Here is a 25,507-nt window from a genome sequence, read left to right on the forward strand (position 1 = left end):
AAAAAAAAAAAAAAAACACACAAAAAAACCCCAAACAAAAACAGAAAACCCAACAAATATATTGACTGAAAGAATGAATCGCTTTTCCTGTTTGGCATATATGTTTGGAAACCATGCTGACTACATACGTTTGAACCTGGATAGGAATTTCATTAGAGTTTGGATTCAGAGTCCATTTCAAGGACTAACACAAAATCAGCTAAGTGGCTTACAAATTGCCTGTTGAACTTCAGATTTTTCTTCCCCCAGAAGAGCAAATTTTCTTCCCCCAGAACAGCACAGTGTTCATCACATAACGCTTAAAGGATAATTTTAGTCTACMAGTACAGTTGCAAATGTCTTAGCGGGGTGGTTAAGCATTACAGACAACATAGAGGTTGTGGAACAGTTGGTTTCCTAAGACAAGCTAAATGTACCATTCATGTGCGTATGAATTTGAAATTCATTAATTTTGTATGATATCTTGTAAATTCATGCACAGGAACTCATGAGGTATCTTGTGAAGAAAAGCCATTGGAAACCATGAAACCCACTGAACCCATGAAAAAGCCCACTGTTWTTTACTTTTTAACATTTACTGATTTGATTGCATTTCGTATCAGCTACTTCTGTATTTCAGATGTATTTGGATTTTGCCAGTAGAGAATCAACACGATTTAGATTTTCATCTCATATCCTAAAGTAGGCAACAAAACCATGTAATAGTGACACCAAAAGGAATTGYAAAAAGCTGTAAATTCAAGTACTCCAGAAGTATCTTAATACTGTTATTGTAACAAATGCATATCATGGACTGGTTAGGAATTTGAGGTAATTACACATACATGAAATCTTCAGCTATAAGCAATCCTCTTGTGKAGGATGAGAGCCCTCAGAGACAGATTATAATATGCATTTAAAAGTTCCTCCTTGTGCRTATGAGTTGCAAGATCTTACATACCATGTTTATAGCAAGCAAAGTCGGGGATGGATTTTATGGGATTTCATGACTTAAAAAGAAACGTGTAACTGCTTAACTGGAGTTTTTATACATTTCATACCCAGAGTCAGTGGTTGCAGATATATAGATAGATAGATAGATAGATAGATAGATAGATAGATAGATAGATAGATAGATAGATAGATAGATAGATAGATAGATAGATAGATAGATAGATATACACACACACAAACACACTTGGGTACCTTCAGGTCACTTGAAAATGTAATAACCTTGCACTAATCCTTAAATGGAGCAAGCACACATTGTTAGAGTAGTGGCAACTTAATTTTTTTTTTTAATTAACAGTTCTTTTGAGACATTAATACAGGTTGTGCCAGTAAATGTAATTAATCTGATGTGAAAGTACATGGCTAACACAGGGGATACAATGCCAATGTATAGCTAATGTTGAGATTTAAAATACCTGCATGTTTTCTTTGCACTGCATTCATAGTTACTCTCTTTTTCTTTTTCTTTTTTTTTTTTTTTTTTATCTTAGCGGCCAACATACCTAAAGGTAGGTAACACAATAAAACAATGCCACTTCCCGGTGCATCACCAGAAAGAAACACAAAATGTTTAAAAAAAATCACTCCCCATTACAGGAGTGCATAATATATGTAAATATATTTACATATATTTTTAAAAATTCTTATTTAGATTACTAATCCTTAAAACTGTATATTTCACAGTGAAGTCACAAATTGTGGTTTTGTCATCAGATCTCCCAGTCACTGCCTAAATTGCCAGGACTGGCAAGTCTTGCTCATTAAGATTATTCAGCTTTAGGGTTCTTTTTGGCTTTTTTGAATTTACAGTAGAGTTGACGTAGTTGAAATCCTTGACTGAGGTCAAACATCAAACATATTAATGTTAATAGGAATAGAAAAAGCCGTGTTCTCCTCTCCTGTTCCCTTACTGAAGAATTATTTTATGTTTAAGCTTTCTTTAAGGGCACAAACAGAGGCACCTCCATTTTAAACTTCAGCAACAATGCCTRTGGGCTCTGAATTCAGACTCATGCTTGGCAAGCTCATTTCAAAATATACAGATATGGAGGCCAAGGGTGCCTTTTATTGGCAATGCWCTCACGACTGAAATTCCTAACAACATTGCAAGAGGTGTGGGGAGAGCTCACTACAGGCCCTGGGCAACAGAGACCAGAAACACAAAGAAATAAGAAGTAAATTACATTCCTTTCTAAAACATGGTTTCTCTTCTCTATTCCTATTAGGTTTTAATAAGAATATTATCCAAAACCAAGCACTTAAAACATATTTACAGATAAATGGTGATGATCTGAATGCATTACTGAAACACATGATAACTGTTAAATGAATTAGTTCAAGAAAGTCCACTTATATCACCATCCCAGTAGCCCACCATGTCAGTACAAACTAGATTTATTTTCTCTTTTCATTTCAAATCCCTTAGAATTTACATTTTAACACCTGTRGATATCACTTATTACATAACATAAGCAATTTCTGAAATACTCAACTGAAGTTTGTGCCTCTACCCCTGGGAGTCCAAAAACTGAAAGAACAAACTAGAGGTGAAAGAGTAATTCCAAAAACGAATTGCAGGGAAACACTTAAATTACCTATCACAAATAAGGAACAATACCAAGGGTTCTGAAGACTGATAAAGTTTGTTGGTGACAATATGAATAGAAAGCACTTTACTTTAAACACCAGGAAACTCATCCAGAACAGTCATTGAAATTTAGTTCAGATTTGCTACTGCTTCATACACTTTCAAAGAGGGGACARTCAAAACCTGTGATGACAGTTGGCACTGCAGGCAGAGGAAAATTTGTTTTTACAGCACAAGAACCTTTTCCATAAGCCAAGTTATTAGCACCTAATAACTGATCAAAATTCCGAACCCAAGAAACTCACCCTGATCTAAATCTAAAACCTTTTTATCCCAGTTCCTCTCCATTCCTATGGCAATCCATAGTTCATCAGATCTGCAACACCATGGTATTTATCCTAAAGACAAAGCAGCTGGTTTCAAAGGCAAAGCAGTGGGTGATTTAAATGTAGATTAACAAGAGAAAAACATGGCTGAAGTAATGTGCTCTAAACACTACTGGCTCTTTTCCTAATCATGGCAGCAGAGATTATTTGGCAACACTGGAACACGCAACCAAGTAGAAACTGCTGCAGAAATATAAGCAGGACTGACTGCCTGACACTATGGAGATTTCACAGATCCAATATAATTCAAATTTTCCTACTTTTAAAACAGTAAGTGTCCACATAACATCAGCATGAAAAAAAATCAAACAAACCCTGCTAAAAACCAGCTGAACTTCTCTGCATGGATTGGTTTTTTTTTTCCAACAGAAATCAATCTCATAAACAATATATTTGACTTCTTTTGGACTATTGCTCAGGAAGCCCTACTGAAAATAGAARTTCTCAGCCTCACTTGATTCCCTCATTCTAAAAAAACCATTGCTCTTGCAGCTCATGGGTATTATGCAATCTTTGGGAACTAAAAATAATAYACAATCTATTCCTGTTTTCCCATGCAGAATGATCCAACTTTTTTTTTTTCCATTTTGGTTTAATTTCTAAAGTTACAGTCTATAATCTTACTTAAGAAAAATTTCCTACTTAAGGAAAATTACAAGGTTTCTGTTAWCTGAACTTTCCAATAAGAGGCTGAATTCCACACTGGGCTGTAATGTTAAGAACATGTAAATCCATATATATGCACAACATATGTGCATATACGTACTGTATATTTGCCATTTCACAGCAATGACAACTGTAGGGGGCAATCTCTGTAGATTTCCAAGGCATTTTTCTCCTCTCTTCACTCCTGGTGAAAATGACTTTTCATACCTTGGCTGATAAGCTGTCCTTCCCAGCTGACTTGGCGGCGTGCCTGCTCTGCTTTTCAGGAYTACCATGCAGCCAGGGTCAGCCACCACGTCGGGTCCATCCCCCAGAGATCTCAGCATGGCCGGCCTGTTGATGACAACCCTGTAGTYCACTTCTTCAAGAACATTGTAAGTCTCCCCTCCTTTTGCTATACACCAAAATGAAGTATTTTCTTTAGAATTCATCAGTAACCAAACACTCCTTAGTCATTACCCTTTATTTTGAGCCTCAAATTRTACTGTGCCCTTGAAGTCATTATGCCATTCAAACATAGTGAAATTACTTTTTAATCTAGAAGGCAATACTGAAATGCTACCAGAAAAGCATGTGAACCTCCATTAGCATAGTCAAGTGCTAACCACATCAGTTAAMCAGCTTTACCATATACAGGTTTTGTCCTTGTGTCTTCAACACTGGCAGTATTTAGGAATTATTACTGTTTCAAGATAGACATAAATCCAGTGTGTTTTGGGAAAAGCCTAAGACAGCAGAGAAGCTTCTCAAGTGCAATTAGCATTTTTATCTCATGAATAATGTGCAAAAGGCATGATGATTTCTGACATTCATTTTTGCCTTCATTTGACAACTCTTTTTGTGTTGGTCTTTAGGTCTCACCCCGTACACCTCCCCCAATGCAAGCAAAGGTAAGCGGTTTCAGGGGCTCAAGCCATTTCTGGGCTAACTCCCACTAATCCCACTGGTCAGCCTGAATCATTGTCTCTAATGGCTCTAAGCCTGCAGATATCACTGGGAACAACTTCACAGAAGCCATGGTTCCCTTCCTCACGCAGTTCCTGACTTTGTGCATGACTAATTGAAGCCACTTGCAGGGATTTTTAGATTCAATTTATGCTTTGATTGCTTTATGTAATGAACTAACAATAGGTAATGCCTTCAAACAAGCCTCACCAACCAGGAGCTGTCCTTCCCTTTACTCAACTCAGCTGGCTTTTGAAGTACATAATACTGACAAACCATGGCTAGTGAAGTCAGTTCTAGTAATTACAATGAATGATTTTGCCTTTTTTTTGCTTCATGAAATGACTGTACAAATAGTTGTTTTCAACTCCTGCCTCATTACCTGGCCATTATTTTATAAYCTTGGCTTTTTTTCATCTTCTTCTGTGTATGGCAGACCCAGATGCYGTGTTCCATAGTAATCAACACATTATTGTTTCTATTTCTTGCATGTACAGGGAAGAGGATTATCCCTCACCAGATTTAGCTGGGTAGGTGACAAACGTGCTTTTGGTAACAGCCCTTTTATTTGCCAGGCCAAAGCATATCYTGCTCCATCGCCTCAAGCTGCTACAGCAACATGATAACTTTGTTTTGTCTCAATTCTGCTATTTTGCTTTTCCTGTTCCACTTTCCTCCCTCCTTCCACAGCACTTTAAGACGGTAATTGTGTTGCTTGCTCTTATCCTGCAATTTGACAACCCTCGCAGCAATAATTTCTTTTGCTTCAGCACAAAGAGAGCAAAATCCACTGCATGGCAAAGCTCTCTTCCCTTAAAGGCTCCTGGAAGACTCATCTGCTGCATTTTTCTTCTCCTGAGATGGACAAAAATGGGAGGGAGGGCTGGGATGAGATAGGRGCTTATTCCACTTTTCCAATTGCTTTTACACAGTAAAGTCTGCAAAACTAACGCTGTCACCAACCTCGGTATTTTGTCCCACCTTTCCTGTCAGTTAGAAGTGATCTGCCTAAGCAGTTCCTAGACAAGTTCTTCCCACAGTTCTCTCACAACTAATTAAATTCTACTTCTCTACCACAGGTTTGATTTTATATGAGATGGCATGTAAATTGCTGGCATTTTAAGACAAAATATCAAAGCCTTCAAGTCATTATGCATTTCTTTCACTATCAGAACACCACATATTAGCTGATGTGTTTGACATCTCAGAACTCATGAAATTAAAACATTTGAAGTTTTGTCACACAGGTTAACCTTTTGAGTACTTAATTTTTGAATATTAATTTTTTACAGATTGACGCTTCTCTCAGATTTTAATCTATTCAGTAATTTCCTACATTTTTCTCCATTGTTGTTTATTACATAAGCTTGTTTTATACCTACAACCTCCACATTCCTGATTTGAATATTACATTTCAGTGATCACAAACAAAGACTACAAGATGCATATGATAATGTGAATGTGATAATTTGCAACATACATGAAAATCTTTCTTTGCAGGGTGGTGAAGGACACAAGCCAGGATATGGAAGTGGAAAATTCTATGAGCATAAATCTGCTCACAAGGGACACAAGGGATCCTATCATGAGGGCCAGGGCACTCTTTCCAGAATCTTTAAACTGGTAAAGTACAATTGAACTTACTCTAAATACAAAATRATTGAACTGGGAAAAAGAGAAGCCAAACCTCTCCAGAACCTGCCAAGTTTGAAACAACCACACTTCCTTAAAGCTTGCGATGGAACTAGATTTGCATGAATAAACTAGAAGGTTATTTCATGACGTAGGGACTACTTACTTGATAGGAAACAGAGGTAAAAATACACAGTTAGTGGCCAGCAGGAAAGAAGGTAAGTCCACAATGCCCCACAGAGACCTGCACCAGGATCAGTGCTGTTACTGAATGCAAAAATTATCTGGAATAGAGAAACAAATGAGGTGACACAGCTTTGTTGCTGCTAAGCTATTTATGATAGATAATTATGAAAATAAAASTGAAACTGTAAAAGGGTTAAAAACCTGATAAACTGCAATAGGGTAATACAAGGTAGTGCTGGACACATATTTGGATGCAGTAACAACTCCAGCAGTCCCTGCTTGTTCCCTCCCYAGGTGGAAGAACTCCTACAATATGTCAGGATCACATGTTATACCTTGTGATACTGACATATAACAAAGTGGGGCAAATTGAAAACTGTCATATTAAAAATAAACATTTGGTCAGATTATCTTTAGTCTGGTTCAATTCCCCATTTGAAGGCACAGCACAAGCACAGGAACACAGRCAGTAAATGAAAACAGAACAGGAAAAAAGATCAGTAGAATGGATTTTTCATATTCTATGTCAGGAAACAGACACATGAAAAGCACACTATATCCACTGGTAGATGCTCTGATGTGACTGAATTTTCCTCAGAGGCAGTGAAGGCAATGAATTCACTCGCCACAAATCTCCCAGTGCATTATTTGCACATGGAGATGYCATCAGCAGTCATTTTAGATTCAGGTCAGAAGGTCTGAGATCCTTAGTAGAGCTGATCATTTCAGACTCTTACTATTCCTGTCTGCAACAGGAGATGTAACAGTGCCTTCCTCTGTAGCAAAAACCACATTTTTGCCTCTTACACAGTTTAGGTTTTATAATAACTCCCATTGTAGAGTTATTTTCCAAATATATGCAGCACTGAGTGACAGCACAGAAACTTCAAGGAAGTAGTAGGAATTTTTTTGTTGCAATTCAAGAAAAGGAATGAACTCTTCAGAGGCCCAGGTAAAAACCAAACACATTTTAAGTCTTATTTTCACATTGTGCACTTGGTAGTTCTTAGTGGGGTTCAGATACAACTATTCCATGGCTATATACTGACATCATTGTAAAATTTCATCATTTCAGCATACACATTAATGATCTCTCATGAAACTGAACAGTCTCTTTTTTGCATAATCATCACAGCTATTTTAGCTTAGATTTATATACATATATATATATATATATATATATATATATGTGTGGGGGTATACATATATATATCTGAGAATTACATACACCAGTTCTACTTTTTAGATAGCCTTTTCCCAGCCATTATAATTTCTGGAACTTTAATATCAGTTTTATTCAGGCCCATTTGATTTAGATCCATTATTTACAGCAGGAGGCATTAATTACTCTTTCTTTATATAGTTCTACAGTCTTGTAAAATAAAAAAGTTATCCATTCTTTAAGATGTCTTTGAAAGAAAAAAAAAAGCCAAATACCTAATGAATTAGACCATTTTCCTTGAAACAATTCTATAAAACTGAGGCAGCACTGAGAGACGAGAATATAAATAAAGAATACAAAGTCTCAAAGTATCCACATGTGCTGTTTTTTTAAAGTAAACAATTCAGTCATCACTTCWTTATGGTAACAATTACTACACCATCTCACACTGGTGGTCGTAAGTGCATTTTTCAAGATTTGCCTGTAGAAGAGTTGCCAAAGCTAGGGGACAATACTAAATTAGCTTGATCTTCAATTCCAAAAAATGAGATGTCAGAATTTAATCTTGGATCATCTTTGCTATAAAACTGCTTCTTTTCTCAAGTGCAAATTTATGAATTGTCATAAATTTTTCCTCCTAGTTYGATGCTTATTATTTCTAAGAATAGGGCAGGTTTCAGCCCTTTTATGTTTTCTTAGCTTTCTCCTGTATTTGCAACTGAGCTTTCCAGAAAAGTCTCATGTTGMTATAATACTGAGAATTTACTGCACAATTAAACTATTTCAGTTCTTTCAGATGTGACACTACATCTCACATGCAGGGTTTGAAGACTTTGTTTCATTGTTTTTTTGAAGTATACACACAGTACAGGGTTCATAAAAATGAAATTTTCCATGATGTCCAAGCAAATAAACTTTTTCATTAGGAAGGTCTGAATAAGAACATGCACTTAAAATTAATTAATGACTGTCTAGTCCTGTGTGGAAGATTTAATGAGGGTAAATAAATCTTAYGTGAAAATATRYAAAAATCCATCATCTTTTTCAAGTRAAAATCCCAGTAGTATTAAGCGAATACTAGAGGCAACTGCAGACCGCTTTCATTAGATAGTATTTATAATTTTGTCATACTTACTACAGATTGATGTTTTTCAATGCACAGTCCCAAATACATATTAATTTCTAATTAATCCAATGCTGTTCTTCCCTCCACAGGGAGGCTCTGGGTCCCGACCTGGATCACGGTCTGGTTCACCCATTGCTAGGCGCTGAAGCTCCAAGATGCCATCCAAGGATCATGTACTCTGCTTCATAATATAACTGCCTTAGMATTAATAACAGCTGCCACAATTACCTAGATAGATGCAATCCATTACTTAATGCCAATTAGGTTCTGCATGCAGTAGATATACAAACTTCTATTGGCAATCCCTGAGCAASAGTTGAATGAAAGGAACACAAAAAGTAGCTTTACTAGATGTTTTCCTTATTTTATGTGAAGTAACAAGATCTCTGACTTTAYCCCTTCTTCTTCAGGATGCCCTAACTGTATGCTGGACTCCTTTATTTCTCCCAAGCACCTAATTTAAGCTCAACCCCTCTGGTTTCATTTTAGTGAATATCAGAATTAAAAATAAAGAGCTTGGACACTGAGCACTGCTGTTAATGAATTTTTGAGACACTGCTGTTAAAAAACCCCAACATGTGCAGAAGTTGTAAGGACTGTTTATCCAAATTTTCTTTTTTTTTTTTTTTTTTTTTTTATTGTAATCTTCCTTCTCTCACTCACAGAATAATTAATTTTCATAACAGGATTAGGCAGTCATGGAAAGGTTTATCAAACATTGGGAGTTCAAAGTATGTGAAATGTGGGAGGGGGCAGATGTTGTAGAATCAATATGATGTGGAGCAATAGCAACAAGGAAATCCTTTCCGTACCACAATTGCTCATTGCATCCAAACCATTAGAATAAAGAGTAGATGAGAGGGAGAAAGAGGATTTCAAATTTGAGTTAGACTAATGTTACAAAACAAGGGATATTCCCACAGAAACATCTAAGRCTGCACAAGTGACCACTGGACATCACTGGTGCTTCACACAAACTCTGCTGCAACAGCATAAACTTTGCAGTACAATAAGTAAATAAGTATATAAACAAAAAAGTCTAATTTCTGAAAGAAAGCCCTTCAGTATTGGTATCTCAGATAGTCCTGCACATCTCACGTTAGAATTTTAAATCTTTCTCTTGGTATTGCAGCAGTGTTGTATTTGAYTGGCTCACCTTTTGCCTGAATAACACTTGGATGCCTTAAGGGCAGTGCACCAAAGCAAACTCATAGTAAACTACTGTGAACATTTAACTGTTGTATSTACAACTGTTGTTGTATTGTAGTTGCCTCATAGAAATAAATTATAGCTCAGTTAGATTTAGATATTGTTCACAAATTACTAAAATGAATGTGTGGAGATGGTATTTCCAACCACACTTAGGGAAATAAAAGGCTCTTCTGAATTGCACTGTTTTATTACTAAAACTTACCATTTCTTCAAACTGTCATCTAAGTGTCTGATTAATTATTTTATTTTATTTAGTTTTAGCCTGTGCACTGTAGATTACAGTTAGTGGTCCCTAGGTTGAAAGTGCATTCCTAATAAGTGCCCAGTAAAAGTTACCTATCAATATATATGTTAATTGCATTTCACATCTAAATCTATTGTAGGTTTAAATCAGTGTCCATTAATAYGAAGCAATGGAAGAGGAGATGATAGAAAATACATAGAGACTAAAGTAAACAAAACTGCCAAAATTATTAAGCATACACACACATATTACATCTATTACCTTCGTTGGTTGCTATGTGTATTTTTCTATTGTAGCTTCATTCAGATGTATACTCTGCAACGTAATAGTTGATTTAATTTGAACACATATTGTTCTTATAGGAACATAGCTTTTAAAAATAGTCATTATTGAAATAAAGTAATCAACTTGAAAAGAAACTTGGGCCAGTTTTGTTTTTTACAAAGGAAAAGGTCTTTTTTTTTTCTTTTTTTTTAATATATATACATGTATGTTTAGGTCTGTTTGGTTTATTTCCCCCCCCCCACACACACACAGAGTTTATGAATAATGTTCAGATATTAGAAAATGACACTTTGGGACCCTGCACAYGGGCTTCTACGTGACTTAGCATGGCCCAGAAGGCTGCCAACAGAACACAAGAATTACAGAATGCCAGTGCCTACAGAGTGGCAGCTACAGACCAGAGGGACATTGAAAGGTATAAAATGTCTATGAACAGGCAATGAAAACCTGYCCCCCTCATGAACAACTGTGGTGCAAATAGTCCTCAAATATGTGGAATATTTAAGGTTAAAAAACTAGAGGAATACATCTTTCAAAATACTGCACTGTAGAGCAACAGAATTTATCCAAAACTTCTTYCTTGCCTTCATCACTCTTCTCCCCGCTCATTCACCTTTCCCAGAGGTTGGGAGTGGCTTTTTTGGATTTACTTCCTTGAGAGGAACAGATACACTACTTGCAAGCAATATTTTACCAACACTAAAAGAGATAAAAATTAGTCTGAAATTTATTCTTTTAGTTACTCACTAGTAGTTTTGCTGAAAATGCAGCAGTTTAAATGGCTATTTGATTTGTAAGCAAAGGATTTTTCCTGAAACAGGAATGCACAACCAATACTAGGAATGTGTAATTTGTTGTTCTGAAGGAATGGACAGAAATCCAAAGAAATTGTGAGCAGACACAAGTCAAAAGCCTAAGGCTCACAAAAGCTGCATCAAACAAGAAAGAAGAGAGGCTCTCCCAAGCACTGTTCACTTATCCACTACACAACATGACTCTTCAAGCACTGCTCAGAGCAAGAGTTCTGCTTCCTTAAATAATGCAGCTACTCCAACACTGCTTTTGAAAATAGCAACTTACTGGTTACCGTGCCTGTATTTGTACTCAACATCAACACATACACTGCTTTGAAAAGCTCCAACTTGATCTTAGCAAGGCTATAAAAGCCTCTGTCAGGATACACTGGGGAAGAGGATGCAGGGAAACAAATCAAATACAATGGTAACATGTCAGATGACTCCATAATTCCTGTTGTTTATTTAAGACTTCCAAGACTTGCAACACAAATTCATTGYCTCTAACCAAGGCATTAGAGAAGTGACCCTTTAAAAATGGCATCTTTTTATTCACAAGATCAGCTTTTAGGTTGTGCTTACCAAGTATCACAGAATCACTGAATGGTGTGGGTTGGAAGGGACCTTAAAGATCACCTAGCTCCAAGCCCTCTGTGCATTTATACAATATTAACTGAAATAACAGTAAAAAAAATTCATACATGGTACATGCAACACAGCACATYTTGCTGTATTATTACAGATAAACAGGGTGCTATGCCATGAGGCCAGACAATTGTAAAATATAATGTCTTKCTTAAACAGTTGAAACATTCACAGGCTGCCTGGAAGGGAAGGCACTGATGGAAGGACTTTATTCTTTACATCTAATATTCATTCACACACTTCTGGTAACAGAGGTTTTCCAATCTCCTAGAATCCAGAATCATATGCTTAAAAAATACACAAAACAGAATTTGGAAAAAAGTAATATTATTTAGCACGTTTTTGAATTAAATATTCCACATAACAAAAGTGTTATTTTCATGTCACCAACTAAATTACTTATATACATATGCTGAACAGTTGACAAATGAATTAAGAGATGCCCTATCAAAACTGACAGCAATTTCTTGCTTCAGCAATCAGAAATAACTAGTTTGTATCATAGACAGAGTATAGACAATATTTACAGAAAAGGGCTTTTTGGATCTGCGAACAATTATCTTTCAGAAAGTAAATTWAACTTCATGTTTGTATTATAGTACAACACATCCACTGACCTAGAAGTATTTGTGGCAACTGAACAGATGAACTTCTTGTAACTGGGATTAGTATTTACAAAATATACTGATCAGCCACACAGAGGCTCATAGACTTTAAATATATATATACATATAAAAGCACACATATATATATATCTATATATATGTAACATATACATAAAATTCAAATGAACAAGGCAAAAATAAGAAAACTGCTTCTGTCTTTGGAATGTCTAAAAGACAACTATGTTTTTACTCCAGTGTTTCTTTGCTATGAATATACTTAACAAGTGGCACCTTTGAAAGCAATACTCAGCCAGCTATGTTGTTCTCCTGAAACAATGACTTAAACAACGGATAAATGTAACATATTTCCAAAATGCAAAGAAAATAATAAGGAATTTACAGATTCAAAATGGTAACTGTTTACAGCACTGGGGAACRTTGTATAATAGAAGTGACGTAGAGTGTATCTATCTCTCTCAMTGCTAACACAAAATTGTACTTGTTTACCCCATAGATTTAGTATATGGCTGTGTTTTCCACAGATACTGAGATATGTACCTGCTGATCCAGTACAGCAAAAAACAGAGGCTTTCACTGGAATCTTTTCTGATTTGGATTCTTTTTAAGTAGTTATTGCCAAGTCCAAAACCTCAGACTTTTACTGTAAAAACAAACACCTCTCTGCCTCTGTGGCTGGAATGGAAATGAACGTGCTCCCTCTCAAGAGTTTAACTCAAGAAAAGCCATAAACTCGCAGTATTTTATTTTTTTTCAACAAATTCTCAAAATGCACTAAAAAAGAAAGCTTTCAAAAAAATACAGCATTTTCCTGTGCCTTGAAAGAAAAAAGAAAGGCAAAACTCCACTATTTTATACTGCATGCATGCATCAACTGCAACACTGTTTCCAATCTCAATTATTTCTTAAAACACATTAAAAAAGTTGACCAATAGCTTCATGATTTTCCTGTGAAGTWATTCTTCATCTCCATTAAAAATTGGAATCGTTCTATTCTGATATAAAGTTCCAGTTTATTTTTAAATAGATACACTGGCTGTGAATTCAAAGATGAAACTGTATACATTATTACCTGAGTTCATTGATTCACAGACAACTTAGCACACATTAAACGATGTTTTCCCAATATTGTTCTACAAGTTTAAAAAAGAATTCATCTTTTAGGTAATTTTTGTAAATAATTAAAAAAAACTATAATATATTATTCTATTGTTAGTATCTTCAATGCTTGAAGCTTCAACTGTAAAGTTCGAGTYCCAGAAATATTTTTAATTTTCAAATTTTAAGGTGTCATCGAAAAACATTGCCTATACTTTGCCATTCGTTTGAAGATTCTTGTACCACTTCTTCCAAATTCAGAGCACGACTAATGTCTTCCCCTTCTTGCTCTTGGTGACTTGCAGGCTCTTGTACAGGACCTACCAGGGCACAAGAGAAATAGGCAAGTAAGTATGACTTGATGTGTAGTGTAAGAAAAATGCAAATATAGCTTTTRAGAATAAAGGAATCATGATGAGAATGATGCAAGTACTTCAGATACTGTAAATTCATTGGATAATTTCTTTTAAAGAACCTAATACAATATACTGTTTTCTTGGAATAATTTTTGAACTCATTTCTGTACACAGAGCTCCACATAAGTAACAAGGAATAATACATAGCAACAAACTGCTGTTTCAAACTGATTTTTGGGTTGTATGCACACCTATTAGCTCATCAACTGTCRTCTTTGGCTATTAGTGCTTAATTCCTCAATAACTTAAGGGAAGTGCTTTGTGGTCTCCTAACAAAATATATGGATTCCTGCACTCAGCAGTATTACCACTATGCCACATACCAGTGTAACCATGAGCCCGTTTCATATGCAGTTTCATATTGCTTTTCTGTGTGAACCCCATTGCACAGTAATCACATTTGTAAGGTCTCTCTCCAGTGTGCCTTTTCATGTGGACTTTAAGAGCACTCTTCTGGTTAAAMGCCTTTTCACACAGTGTACACTGAAATGGCCGTTCCCCTTTATAAAAAAGAAAAAGCATATTCAATAATTTTKCATTTCAAAATTAAATTACAGTTCAGAATTTAGTAAACATTATCAAGRTGATATAGAAATGAAGGAGACATGATCATTTTCTTGGAGACTTTCTCCAAACAGTGCAATGGCTCCATATTGTAAGCAAAAATCCCAAATTAAACATCAGAATAGTTACATAAGTACTAATTTAGTACTGATATTATCTTTCCTATTCAATTTATCACCTAAATAAGTTATGTAACAGAGGCACAAAAATCTAAAGTAACCAATTTGACTTTTCTGTACTCAAGGAAACCATYACCTTTTTACATCATTTAGAGTAATGCTGATAAAATAATTTTCTAAAAGGAACAAAGCTGATATCTGTAAGACACTAAAAAGTCAAATATGTTACAAAAAAAAGTATCCTGGTAATGCCACATGGGACCTGTGGCCTCCTATGCCAACAGCAACTAGTGTTTCCCATAGGTTACCAAGAGAGGCTTTCTGTTCCAATTCTACCAGCTACTGATTTCTAACTATAAACATCAGAACACACTAACTTTAAAAAGGTTTAAAAATTTTAAAATACGTRCTTTGCAAGAACAGAACTCAACACCACAACCCCTGGCATGAACACCAAAYACATTGTTGTATTTCACTCAAAGCACCTTCTGAGATGCACCTTGTTATTAGTTAGCACAATAAAGCACAAGCAGGAATAAAAATACTTTTCCAAGTTCTTCCTTAAAAGACCAATAACTCTCTCCCTTCATTACCTGCATGTTCCCACATGCACACCAAATCCAACTTCTCACACAATCAACACAAGATCCTTTAAAGCAGAAATTTTCTTTCTATTTTTGTTAACAATTATATCACCAGTTTGAAGAGAAATCTTGGTTTCCTCAAATACTTTTGATTCCATTTTTTAAARTTTGGTGAAGGTGAACAGCCTTTTTGGTGCTGTGTAATGAATTACCACACTGATTTTAGTAGAAATGGAAGGAACTGCTTGTCTCAAAACTCAACAACATTTCAGCAAACCACTCTTCACTGATAAAATCTTAAATGACAAGATATTTAGAGCTATTCAGAGAAATAATGTGGCCATTGATTCAGTAAATGTTACCCCTTGGAAATGGTTAAAAATGCTTAATCAAGACAGAAATCACACACACTTTCTCACAGGCAAGGATGGTACCTTTATGAAACTAAGTCAGTTTAGATTTAGAATAACCTTTCCTATCATAGTTATGTAAGTGCATCCATCTAAAAACTTGTTTGCAGAGCATTTTCACTCYTTTGGTCTTAAGTGATTTCTAAAAGAGAAAGATTTCTCTTTGTAAAAAATTACTATCATATGGATTGAGCTACTGTTGCCTGATGTTGAAACACAAAAATAAATATAGATTTAGCAAGGTTTGTTACAAGTTTCTGGCCATTCCTAGCACATCAGCACCCTAGTACAAGAAAACCAAAAATATCTAAGGATTTACTGAGTGAATTACAAGCCATTCCAAAACAGAAAGAACTTTTCCTATGATGGTGAAGATTTATGAGAAWCAGATTAATAAAGGGACTCTGCTCTGTTCTCAGCCTTCCTGAACTGCTCTGTGCCTATTACAATGGGCCAGCAGCAAGTGACACTAAGCACAGAAAATGGCAACYGGTCATCTTTCCTGCTTTCTGCATATTTTGTGAAACCGTTACACTATGAGACAATAACATTTTTAGGAGTCTATATTATTTAAGTAAGTTTTGCAAAAAGCAAATTATTGAGGGATTCGAAAGAATTTTAATGTYTTTGGATTTTAACTCCTGCTTCTCTTTTCCTACTCACAGTAGAACCAGAATGTTCCTTTCTGACAYAGTAACCACAAAACAGCTTGATGCTGGGCGAAGAGAAATGCTCGTTGAAAGGGAGAGTTATCCTTTTGTGGGAGTCCTCTTATTCTACAGCACATCCAGTGAAGTTTATTGGTCCCCTCCAGCTTTTCCCTATCCTCTTTAAGTTTAGCAGCCATGAAAGCTCTTTATTGGTAGCAGTGGTAGGGAAAAGAAAGAACTTGTTTCAGAGAACTGATTCCTATATTTAGAACTCATGTTCTTAAGAAGACTGTTCGTCAGGCACAGAAGGTGACAGGGAAGGCAGCTGGGCCATCATTCTATGCACAGCTTTCAACTTCTAGCAGGGCAGAAGCTGCAACCTGAAAAGTACTTACATCACAGGAAATGAGTGTTCCCTAGAAGCCAGTATAGACTTATCATAGATTAACAACTGAAGAAAATAATGAAGTGGGAAAGAACACAAAAAATGAAATGCACTGGCATTAGAAACACATGACCTGTGCAAGCAGCTCAGTGTCAATGAAGCGCTGCATACAGCAGTCAGTATCAGCACTCCAACCTGTCTCCTGTTTAACATCACTGGGCACACCCACTCATTTGYCTGTGTCTTCACTTCAAACAAAGCATATGCTTTCATTACCCTGTGTCAAAGGCCAACAAACCTTTAGATACAAGCTCATTCATTCACATCACCACTGCAGTACTGCCAGTCCCAAAATACAGATCAGCTTAGTGAAGCACATGAGTTTTCAACTTTGCTGTTCCTCCTTTTAATTTCCAAACATTTGAGGTAAGAAATTTACTTTGATTTTTTTTAAGCTGAAGTTGATATTTAAATACAGTTAGCTGAAAGCATATGCTAGGACTCCAAACATAACACCCAGATATTCACAAGAAAACCTCACAAGATAAAAATAATTTCTGGTGTCACCTGTGTGGATGCGACTGTGTCTCTCCAGCTGACTTGGCTTAGCGAAAGCTTTTTCACAAGTATCGCACTTAAACACTCTAGGCTTCTGGGAACTCAGTGAAGGTCCACCCTGATGGGTTTGCATGTGTTCCTAAGCCAGTACAGGAAAAAAAAAAGATTCAGACCATTTAAAAATACTTCAGTATTTAACGTAACAATATATTCACACCTTGAAGACAAAAGCAGAGGATCTTAGTCAKCAGTAGACAACCTGGAAGAAAATGGAAGCCTGCATTTGTTTTTTTTTTCTTTTCAATGAGAGATTATTTTTGAGTATCAACTCTCTCTAAAGTTGAAGCATTGGTATCTTTACATTTCTGAAAAACTCCATCAATAACTGTGTGTCTTTCTTTTTTCCCATACATTAGTCTCTTCATTAATTATCTGAAGCAAAAAAACACAAAATAACAAACCAGAGTTCTTTAAATGCTAATGTAGAATTCCTCCCCCCCATCCTCTACAGTATCCATCTCTCTCCTTGTCTGACATGTAGGTATTCCTCAGCACCTGAATTGGTTCCACTGTAACACTGTACAGGCCTCAAAGATGTGACTATCACAATGTCAAGATGCAAACAGAACCACTTCACAATGAACTCTTAATTGATAAAAACACCAGAAAATAAAATCACTAAGGTTCTTACAGGTAAGAGAGCAGAATGTTTTATCTTTGTGAAGAAGCATTAATAACAGTTYTAACTTCAGTGTTTTTAATAAACTGATGCTGCGTCCAGAAGCTTTGCAAACTTAGAATAGTATCTTATGCTATCTATTAGTTTTTTCAATTTAATTTATTTATTAATACCAAGATAAAATTCAAATTACAAAAGAAAATAAATAAAAATATATATAACTAAAAAAATCTAATTAAGAACTGTCTGCATTAATTAAGAACTGCGAATTAATTAAGTACTGCAAATACTTTCTAAAATGTGTGTGGCTATTCTTTTCTAGYCTATTTCATTACAGACTAAACTATTAATTAGTCTTTACTATACCTAAACAATAAGCCTTCTTGATGTCTATGAAGTCCTACTCCTCACTCCACGAACTGAAGCAAACTGTRTCTGCAGAGTTTGTTTACACTGGAAAATCAGCGAGACAGTTACATGGAAGAGTATTATTATCACAGTAATTATAATAATATAGTACTATAGGGAAATAATATCAAGTCTTCTGAGAAAAATCAGGTATCTATAAACCCCAGCTTAGGTGGAAATAAAGAAAATCTTTYGGTTTTATCTTGTTCATTACCCTCKGAAGCATTGAAATGGTAGAAACACACTATGACCTACTCCAGAAAAGTTATCTGAAACTGGCTGCTTCTTTCTTCCAACACAAAAATCCCAACCAAAAAAATCAAACAAACAAACCTCCAAATCCCATCCACCCCCCATCCCATTTTCTATTTGAAAGTAAACAACGTATCATCCAGATAGCGCTGCAAAACTTTGTCAACTTTCTCTGAAGAAACAGTTTACGATGCAACGCTGTTCCACTGATCTGTGCATCTCTTACATTTTTCCTGTAAAATACATATACTTTTGAAAATAGTTCATGGAAATGCAACGTTCTGAAATGCAATTATCTATTTATAGATATACTTAGTATTTCACTGATTGTTCAAGTGATGTTTTACAGATTTATTTGTGTAATTCTTATATTCTTCAGAGAGTAATTATCTTGGGGTACCAAATAAGCATTATCTAATTAGAAAATAAATCCAGGAAACCTTCTTTGAAATGGCTAATGCACTGAGTATGATTATGTCACTCTCATATGAGTATGTTACTCTTATACGCYATCTCTCCTGAAACATGAATTGCCATCCCATCTGAAAGTGTGACAATAAAAAGTTTCATTCCATTGTTTTAATAAGATGAAAAGGCCATTTTACTTTCATCTTGGAATCATGTCTGTGCCCTATTTACTATCAACAGTCAACTTGCAGATAGTTCCATTACATATTGATAGGAAATTGGACAGTTTAGTCATTGTGCATGTCTTAAGATTCTCCTCTCTGAAGCTGTAAAATTGGACAGTAACCCACATCAGAAGGGGAATTGWAGTCACCAGACTGAGAAGTCTTGACACTGGGGGTGTGTGTCAGAAGTGCTCGTACTTGATCTCTAAAGAGGATTATCCTGTGGATAATTGTGAAGCTGCTGCTACTGATAATCTTTGGAAAAAAACACATACAGTTAAGACTGGCATCTAAACATTGATAAGCTTAACTCTTACTGGGTTTTTCTGAAAAGCCTAAAGTTGGGCAGTCTCCTTAATATTTTTGGCAATCTCTGGAATTCCATCGGTATAAAATGAAGACCACAAGTAACAAATCAAAATCCTAAGCCAAACCCCAAGGTTTCATACACAATTGAGGTAACTTCCTCTCGTCCTACTGGAAGAGGCCAAACCCCACCTGGCCATGACCTCCTTTCAGGTAGCTGTAGAGTGACAAATGACCCCCCAGTTTCCCTCAGCTGCTCATTCTAAGACTTGTGCTCCACACCTTYCACCAGCTCTGTTGCCCTTCTCTGGGTACACTCCAGAACCTCAATGTCCTTCTTGAAATGAGGGCCCGGAACTGAGGATCTGGGGTGTGGTGTTGCCTGTGTAAAGTACAGAGGGACAGTCATTGCTCTGCTCCTGTTGGCCACACTGTTCCTGATMCAGGYCAGGAWGCCATYGGCCTCTTGGCCACCTGGGCACAYCCTGGCTCAYRTTCAGCCACTGTCAATCAGCACTCCCAGYTCCTTTTCCAGCAGCAGCTTTCCAGCCACTCTGTCCCAGCCTGCAGCGCTGCCTGGGGTTGCTGTGACCCCAGGGCAGGACCCGGSACTTGGCCCTGTTGAACCTCACACAGTTGGCTCAGCCCATGGATCCAGCCTGTCCAGATCCCTCTGCAGAGCCTTCCTGCCCTCCAGCAGATCGACATTCCTGCCCAGCTTGGTGTCATCTGCAAAATCACTGAGAGTGCATTTGATTGCTCTTGTCTAGATCATTGATAAAGGTATTAAATAGAACCTGCCCCAGTATTGAGCCCTGGGGAACACTACTTGTGACAGGCCAGCATCTGGAAGTAAYTCCATTCACTACCACTCTCTGAGCTCTCTGGACATATAGCCAATTTTTTTTCCCAGCAAACCATGAACCCGTCCACGCCATGATAATTTTCTTCAGGAGAATGGTGTGGGTAATAGAGTCAAARGCTTTGCTGAAGCCCAAGCAGAMAACATCCACAGCCTTTCCCTCCWCCACTGAGAGACTCAGTTACAGGAGGTCATATTACTACAGCAGAACCTGCTTTTCATAAACCCATACTGGCTGTGCCTCATCTCCTAGCTGTATGTGCCAAACGATGGCACTAAAGACCATATGCTCCATAAACTTTCTTGGCACTGAGATCAGACTAAAAGGCCTGTAGTTTCCCAGATCCTACTTCCAGCCATTGTAGATGGGCATCACAGGTGCTAAGGTCCAGTCAACTGGGACCTCCCTGGTTAGCCAGCATTGCTCATCATAAAAGACTGAAAGTGGCTTGACAAGCTCTTCTGACAGGTTCCTCGGTACCGTTGGGTGGATTCCATCCAATCCCATAGACAACTTGTGCATGTCTAAATGGTGTAGCAGGTCACTGACCATTTCCCCTACCTCCACAGATGGCTATGGTGCTGCATGCACCAGTACAGGGACATTTCAAACGTGTTTCAGTGTACTCAGCACATTGCAGTAGAGCCTGAAAGACCTTGCTGGCACATGAAACCTCAAACGCTGGCATGCTGCCCTCAAGCTTATCTCCAGCAAGTCTGGTTTTATCCCTTTTTCCCTACAAATCTAGTTTAGGGCTCWTTCAATGAGCTCTGCTAACTTTTCAGCTAAAATCACCCTTTGAGACAAGCGTAGCCCATCTGCATCAAGCCTGCTGTTGTACAGACTAATCCATGATCAAAGACCCCAAAATTCTGCTGGAGATGCCAGTCTCAGAGACAGTTATTGATCTGCCAGCTCTTTCTGTCTCTTCCTACATCATTCCCTGCAACTGGAAGGATAGAGGAGAAGAYTACTTGTGCTTCTGATCCCTTAACATGTGTTTCAAGTTTTGTGACTGCTCTTGAACTTCTTATTGCAACTTCAGACGCTGTCTTCCCAAAACATCAGTTATGGATAATAATTCGAGGGAGATACTAGGATAAGAAGTTATCTTCTCATGTCTTTAACATGCACTTATCTTTAACGTGCACCCATCATGTAATAGAAGTCAAGGTTTAATTAGGGGGGAAAAAAAGAGTAACACCAGCCAGTTTTAAGAAAATAAACTGAAGAGAGACTGATATTTGGAGTTTGTTATCATTATTTAAGGAAAACAAGTAGCAAGACTCCTTTGTTTCTTTTCCTGAAAAATTTCTTCTAAGAGTTTCATAACAACATTTTTTATGGTAGTTTCCAATAGTCTAGTTGACAGACATGATCACTCCAAGGGGGTGAACTTCACAAAGAGAGTATATTTCCATAAAATATTACATCAATGTGTAAGAAAGTCTACAGATGAGCTCTCCTAAAAGGTAAAATAAATAGAAAGATAATATAAATAAATATAAATATATTGCCTCGGCTCCAAAAATTTCTTGCTATAAATTCTGGGAAGCTGGCAAAATTCTGAGTAAGTCATATGTTCACTCTTTTCTTAAAGCTCTTCTTCAAATTACTTCCTTTGGGTATCTTTCAGAGGTAAGATACTGGCCTGAACAAAGCACTTGTCTAGTACAGCCCAATATTCCTAACAAGAACAGTTTTATAATCCAATTAAGAACTCAGGTACACTGCTACTTTTTTTCTAAAATACTTGGAAGTATCAGGTTGTTCATAATCTTGAAAAAACAGAGAAAATATCACTAGACAGCAGCAATTATATAAGGATATTTTGAAACAAATGTTTCCTCTTATCACTTGTACTCACACAACAGGGCATCTACAAATGAAATGGTAACACTGTAAAGCAGGTACTTCCTGAGACACSAAAAGATAATGTGGAAGTCAGGATTAGCACTGATGATATTCATATGCAAATAAGYGATATCTTTTCCTGACACTACTACTTGCATGGCAGGCATAAATGTTTTTCATTCTGTAGTCAATATATGCATTAAAATCCTCTCCGTGCTCCAGAAGAGAGTTCTCTATCTGCATACATTATCACTTAGACTCCCTCTCTCAGATGTACACCTCACACTGCAAAGGGAAAGCAAAGACAAAGGACTAATAGGTACCTTTTGTTAATATCACAGAAAGTCCAAAACAAAAGGAGTTAAGAGAACAATCAGCTGTTATTACCAAATACCTTGAGGTGTGTTGCCCGCTTGAAGGCCTTATTGCAGATGTGGCACACGTGTATTCGCTCCTTGCCATGAACCTCYTTACAGTGGTGAGTCAGCATGGTGACGGAATAAAAGGTTTGGCTACACTCAAAACACTGGTGCCCACGAGTTTCCTTTTCTGCTTGACTGCTTTTAGTCACATTAGGGGAAACCTCTGTCACCTAAAACAATTTACAAAAACACTATCAGATAATTTCATAAGCACATCCACATTGGTTTATTTTTCAAAATCTACCTCGACATGACCAATCATTACAGAGCATCTGCAAGCAACTTACAGGCACAAAAGAAGTCAGTTATATGTAAATATGAACTTCTATTTCATTCCTCTAAAGAATGATATGTATATATTTCAAGAAAACAACACTAATAACGATGATCAAATTCACTTAACAYGTCATAAATAGAATCTGAGTGTATCCATATTTTTCTATATTCAGTTTTATGCTCCTGAACATCACAGATGATCCTCAGTTTTTCACCAAACAAAACTCATAAGGAAAAAACTTTTCKGACAGAAAAAGAAYTATCTCCAATTTTGCAGAGGAAAAKAATATTTTCTAGTTGTTCTTCTTTATTGGGATTCAATTTTCATAAGGAAGTGTTTTTTTACCTGAAAGCTTAGAATAGAATCTGTGTGACTAGGAGTCAGAGAACCTCTTCCCAATACTCGTTTGGGAATGACATCAGCCTTCATGATTCAATATAAAAAGGAATTATTCCAGTATTTTGATTAAATAAAGTCCTTTACCACAAAAAGATATAGAAATATATAGTACCTACCTGATACGTTATTTCATCAGAGTTTGCAGGTGCTGAATGGGGTGTATGGCTCACCAGTATGACTTGCTGTGATCCTGATCCATTTTGGCTAGCAAGACTGGAATCTGTGAGTATAGCAGGGAACTGCTGACCCTGTCCAAGAGGGGAAAACAAAAAAAGTAGAGTAACTATATTTAAAAAGCTGTATTTAAACAGCTAACTGTAGTCATGTAAGTTTTCACACCTCAAAAATATTTAGAAAAAAACATTTCAGAATCCTATCCGAACAAATGCAACTGTTTACCTCCTTTTCTCCTTTAAATTTAAATTTAAATCTAACAATGTAACAGTAACAACAGCTGGAAGTTTGTAAGAGTAGATTTGGTTGATTAATTTTTTTTACCAGCCTTGCAGGAAATGGTGAATGTCTCAGCCTTCCCTTGCCTTTAACTCCTGTGTTCTGCTCTCCTGCATGGCCCTCCCACAGTATCTTCCTTTATTTAAATCTCCTTATTAAACATACTGCCAAACCCCATGAAATCATGATACAAAAYCAGTACTTAGGATATATGATTACTAATATCTTACTACTTCTATTTCTACACTGCTTTTAATGACTTTTCAATTTCCCCAGGTAAMACATTTTTTTACATACTACCTGTCCATTTACCAGGATTTCCTGTGAATAAGAAAATAAACTGTGTTTGCATAGTTATTATCATTATTATTCAGTGTTTCAATTTTATTTATGCTTGTCTAATAGGACGCACAGGATCTTCTTAATAAAAGCAACACTGCCAAATGCAATCACTTAAATTATTACAAAGTCTGAAATGAAACCATGTTCTACTTTGTTACTGTGTGATGCCAGAAATCACAAGGATATTATAAGAACTATTTAGGTAATCTTTTCTTCCCTTTCCTAGAGCAGAACTTCAGCAGGAAGAATATCACTTTGCTCCACTGGTTTTAATCACACCAAATGCAAGACAAATAGTATTTAATTTATACACATTTACACATTGTAATTCAGGTAAAAAAGTAAGTAAAAATCAGTCTAAACCTAGTTAAGCCAAGAAAATAAAAGAAACAGCCCATGTTTTCAGATGTAAAATCTACACTGGAATGTCAACAACATAACTTCAAATTTTCACTTTCCAGTCTTTTAATATTATTTATCTTTTTTATCTTCCCACTCTGTAGAYTCTATTTGCCAGTATCTTTGGCTCTCAACAACACCCCAAAAATCTTAAATTATGATATAAAGGAAACTAATAATAAGGTAACTGGGGAGATGATATTCCATACAGCAACATTTTTATAAAATTCCTTATAATGCCATCTGTTATTAAAGATAGTCAATTAAATTCTGTCCTATTACTTGCTGTCAAAAGAACTGTTGCAACTGCTCTTCAACTCTCAAGCAGGAAAAGAAAAACTATCATATGAAATAATGTATTTAGGAATACTAAGCTGTATCACTGAATAGTGATGATGAAGCACATAGTTTAACACTAAAAACTGATCTCAGTGTTTGAAACGGTAGAATCTATGTGTTCATTAAAAAAAACAACGCTGCAAAATTTATCTGCACATCTGTTTAAACAGTTCATGTTTCTAGATGGTGTACACTATTGGCAGAAAGAAGGAAAATTAACAAAATTTTCAAATATTATGTATTTCCAGCACAAAATTATTTTCYAAGCAAAATCTTCAGTTCCAGTAAGATAGGAACATCAATTTACCTGTCAGTACAGAAAAGCATCTTACCTGTGAAGTGATATTAAGTGTAACTGCATCAAGACCACCTGACAACATTCCCTGAGTGTCAGCAAGAGTCAAAGTGACACTGCCATCTCCTCCAACTCCTGATGAAGACATTACCAAATTCTGAGCAGAAACTGCAGACTGAGATATGGGTGTTGCTGGAGGAAGGTTTGTTCCACCTGTTGTATTAAGCTCTGGAATATATGCAAAATGGTTTAAAAAATTGTTACGTATATTAACTCTTAGCTGCAAACTTATTTTAAGTGAACTTCATWATTTCTGTTT

General features: G+C 36.4%; 2 protein-coding genes across 7 annotated transcripts in view; one reads left to right on the forward strand and one right to left on the reverse strand.

Moving 5' to 3' along the window:
* MBP (myelin basic protein) overlaps window positions 1-10,539 on the forward strand; it is a 111,510-nt gene extending 100,971 nt beyond the window's left edge. Inside the window, exons 5-10 of one of the 2 annotated variants that reach the window (XM_057366626.1) lie at window positions 1,482-1,499; window positions 3,897-4,004; window positions 4,485-4,520; window positions 5,073-5,105; window positions 6,076-6,198; window positions 8,771-10,539. In XM_057366626.1, the coding sequence (XP_057222609.1) occupies window positions 1,482-1,499; window positions 3,897-4,004; window positions 4,485-4,520; window positions 5,073-5,105; window positions 6,076-6,198; window positions 8,771-8,827 (375 nt within the window). In that variant the 3' untranslated portion in view covers window positions 8,828-10,539. The remainder of the gene's footprint in view (window positions 1-1,481; window positions 1,500-3,896; window positions 4,005-4,484; window positions 4,521-5,072; window positions 5,106-6,075; window positions 6,199-8,770) is intronic. The other variant, XM_057366627.1, reaches the window with a different exon arrangement.
* Window positions 10,540-11,611: 1,072 nt separating this feature from the next.
* Window positions 11,612-25,507, reverse strand: part of ZNF236 (zinc finger protein 236) — a 70,761-nt gene continuing 56,865 nt past the window's right edge. For 4 of the 5 annotated variants that reach the window (XM_057366631.1, XM_057366632.1, XM_057366630.1 and 1 more), the window contains 6 exons: window positions 25,226-25,416; window positions 23,477-23,608; window positions 22,657-22,854; window positions 17,278-17,407; window positions 14,322-14,498; window positions 11,612-13,902 (listed from right to left, as the gene is read on the reverse strand). In XM_057366631.1, coding sequence (XP_057222614.1) covers window positions 13,775-13,902; window positions 14,322-14,498; window positions 17,278-17,407; window positions 22,657-22,854; window positions 23,477-23,608; window positions 25,226-25,416 — 956 coding nt within the window. In that variant the 3' untranslated portion in view covers window positions 11,612-13,774. Of the gene's footprint in view, window positions 13,903-14,321; window positions 14,499-17,277; window positions 17,408-20,060; window positions 22,548-22,656; window positions 22,855-23,476; window positions 23,609-25,225; window positions 25,417-25,507 lie in introns of those variants that run through there. The other variant, XM_057366633.1, reaches the window with a different exon arrangement.

This window comes from Malurus melanocephalus, unplaced genomic scaffold, assembly GCF_030028575.1.
Source record: "Malurus melanocephalus ecotype Western Australia unplaced genomic scaffold, MMel_1.1 scaffold_69, whole genome shotgun sequence".
Classification (NCBI taxonomy): Eukaryota; Metazoa; Chordata; class Aves; order Passeriformes; family Maluridae; genus Malurus; species Malurus melanocephalus.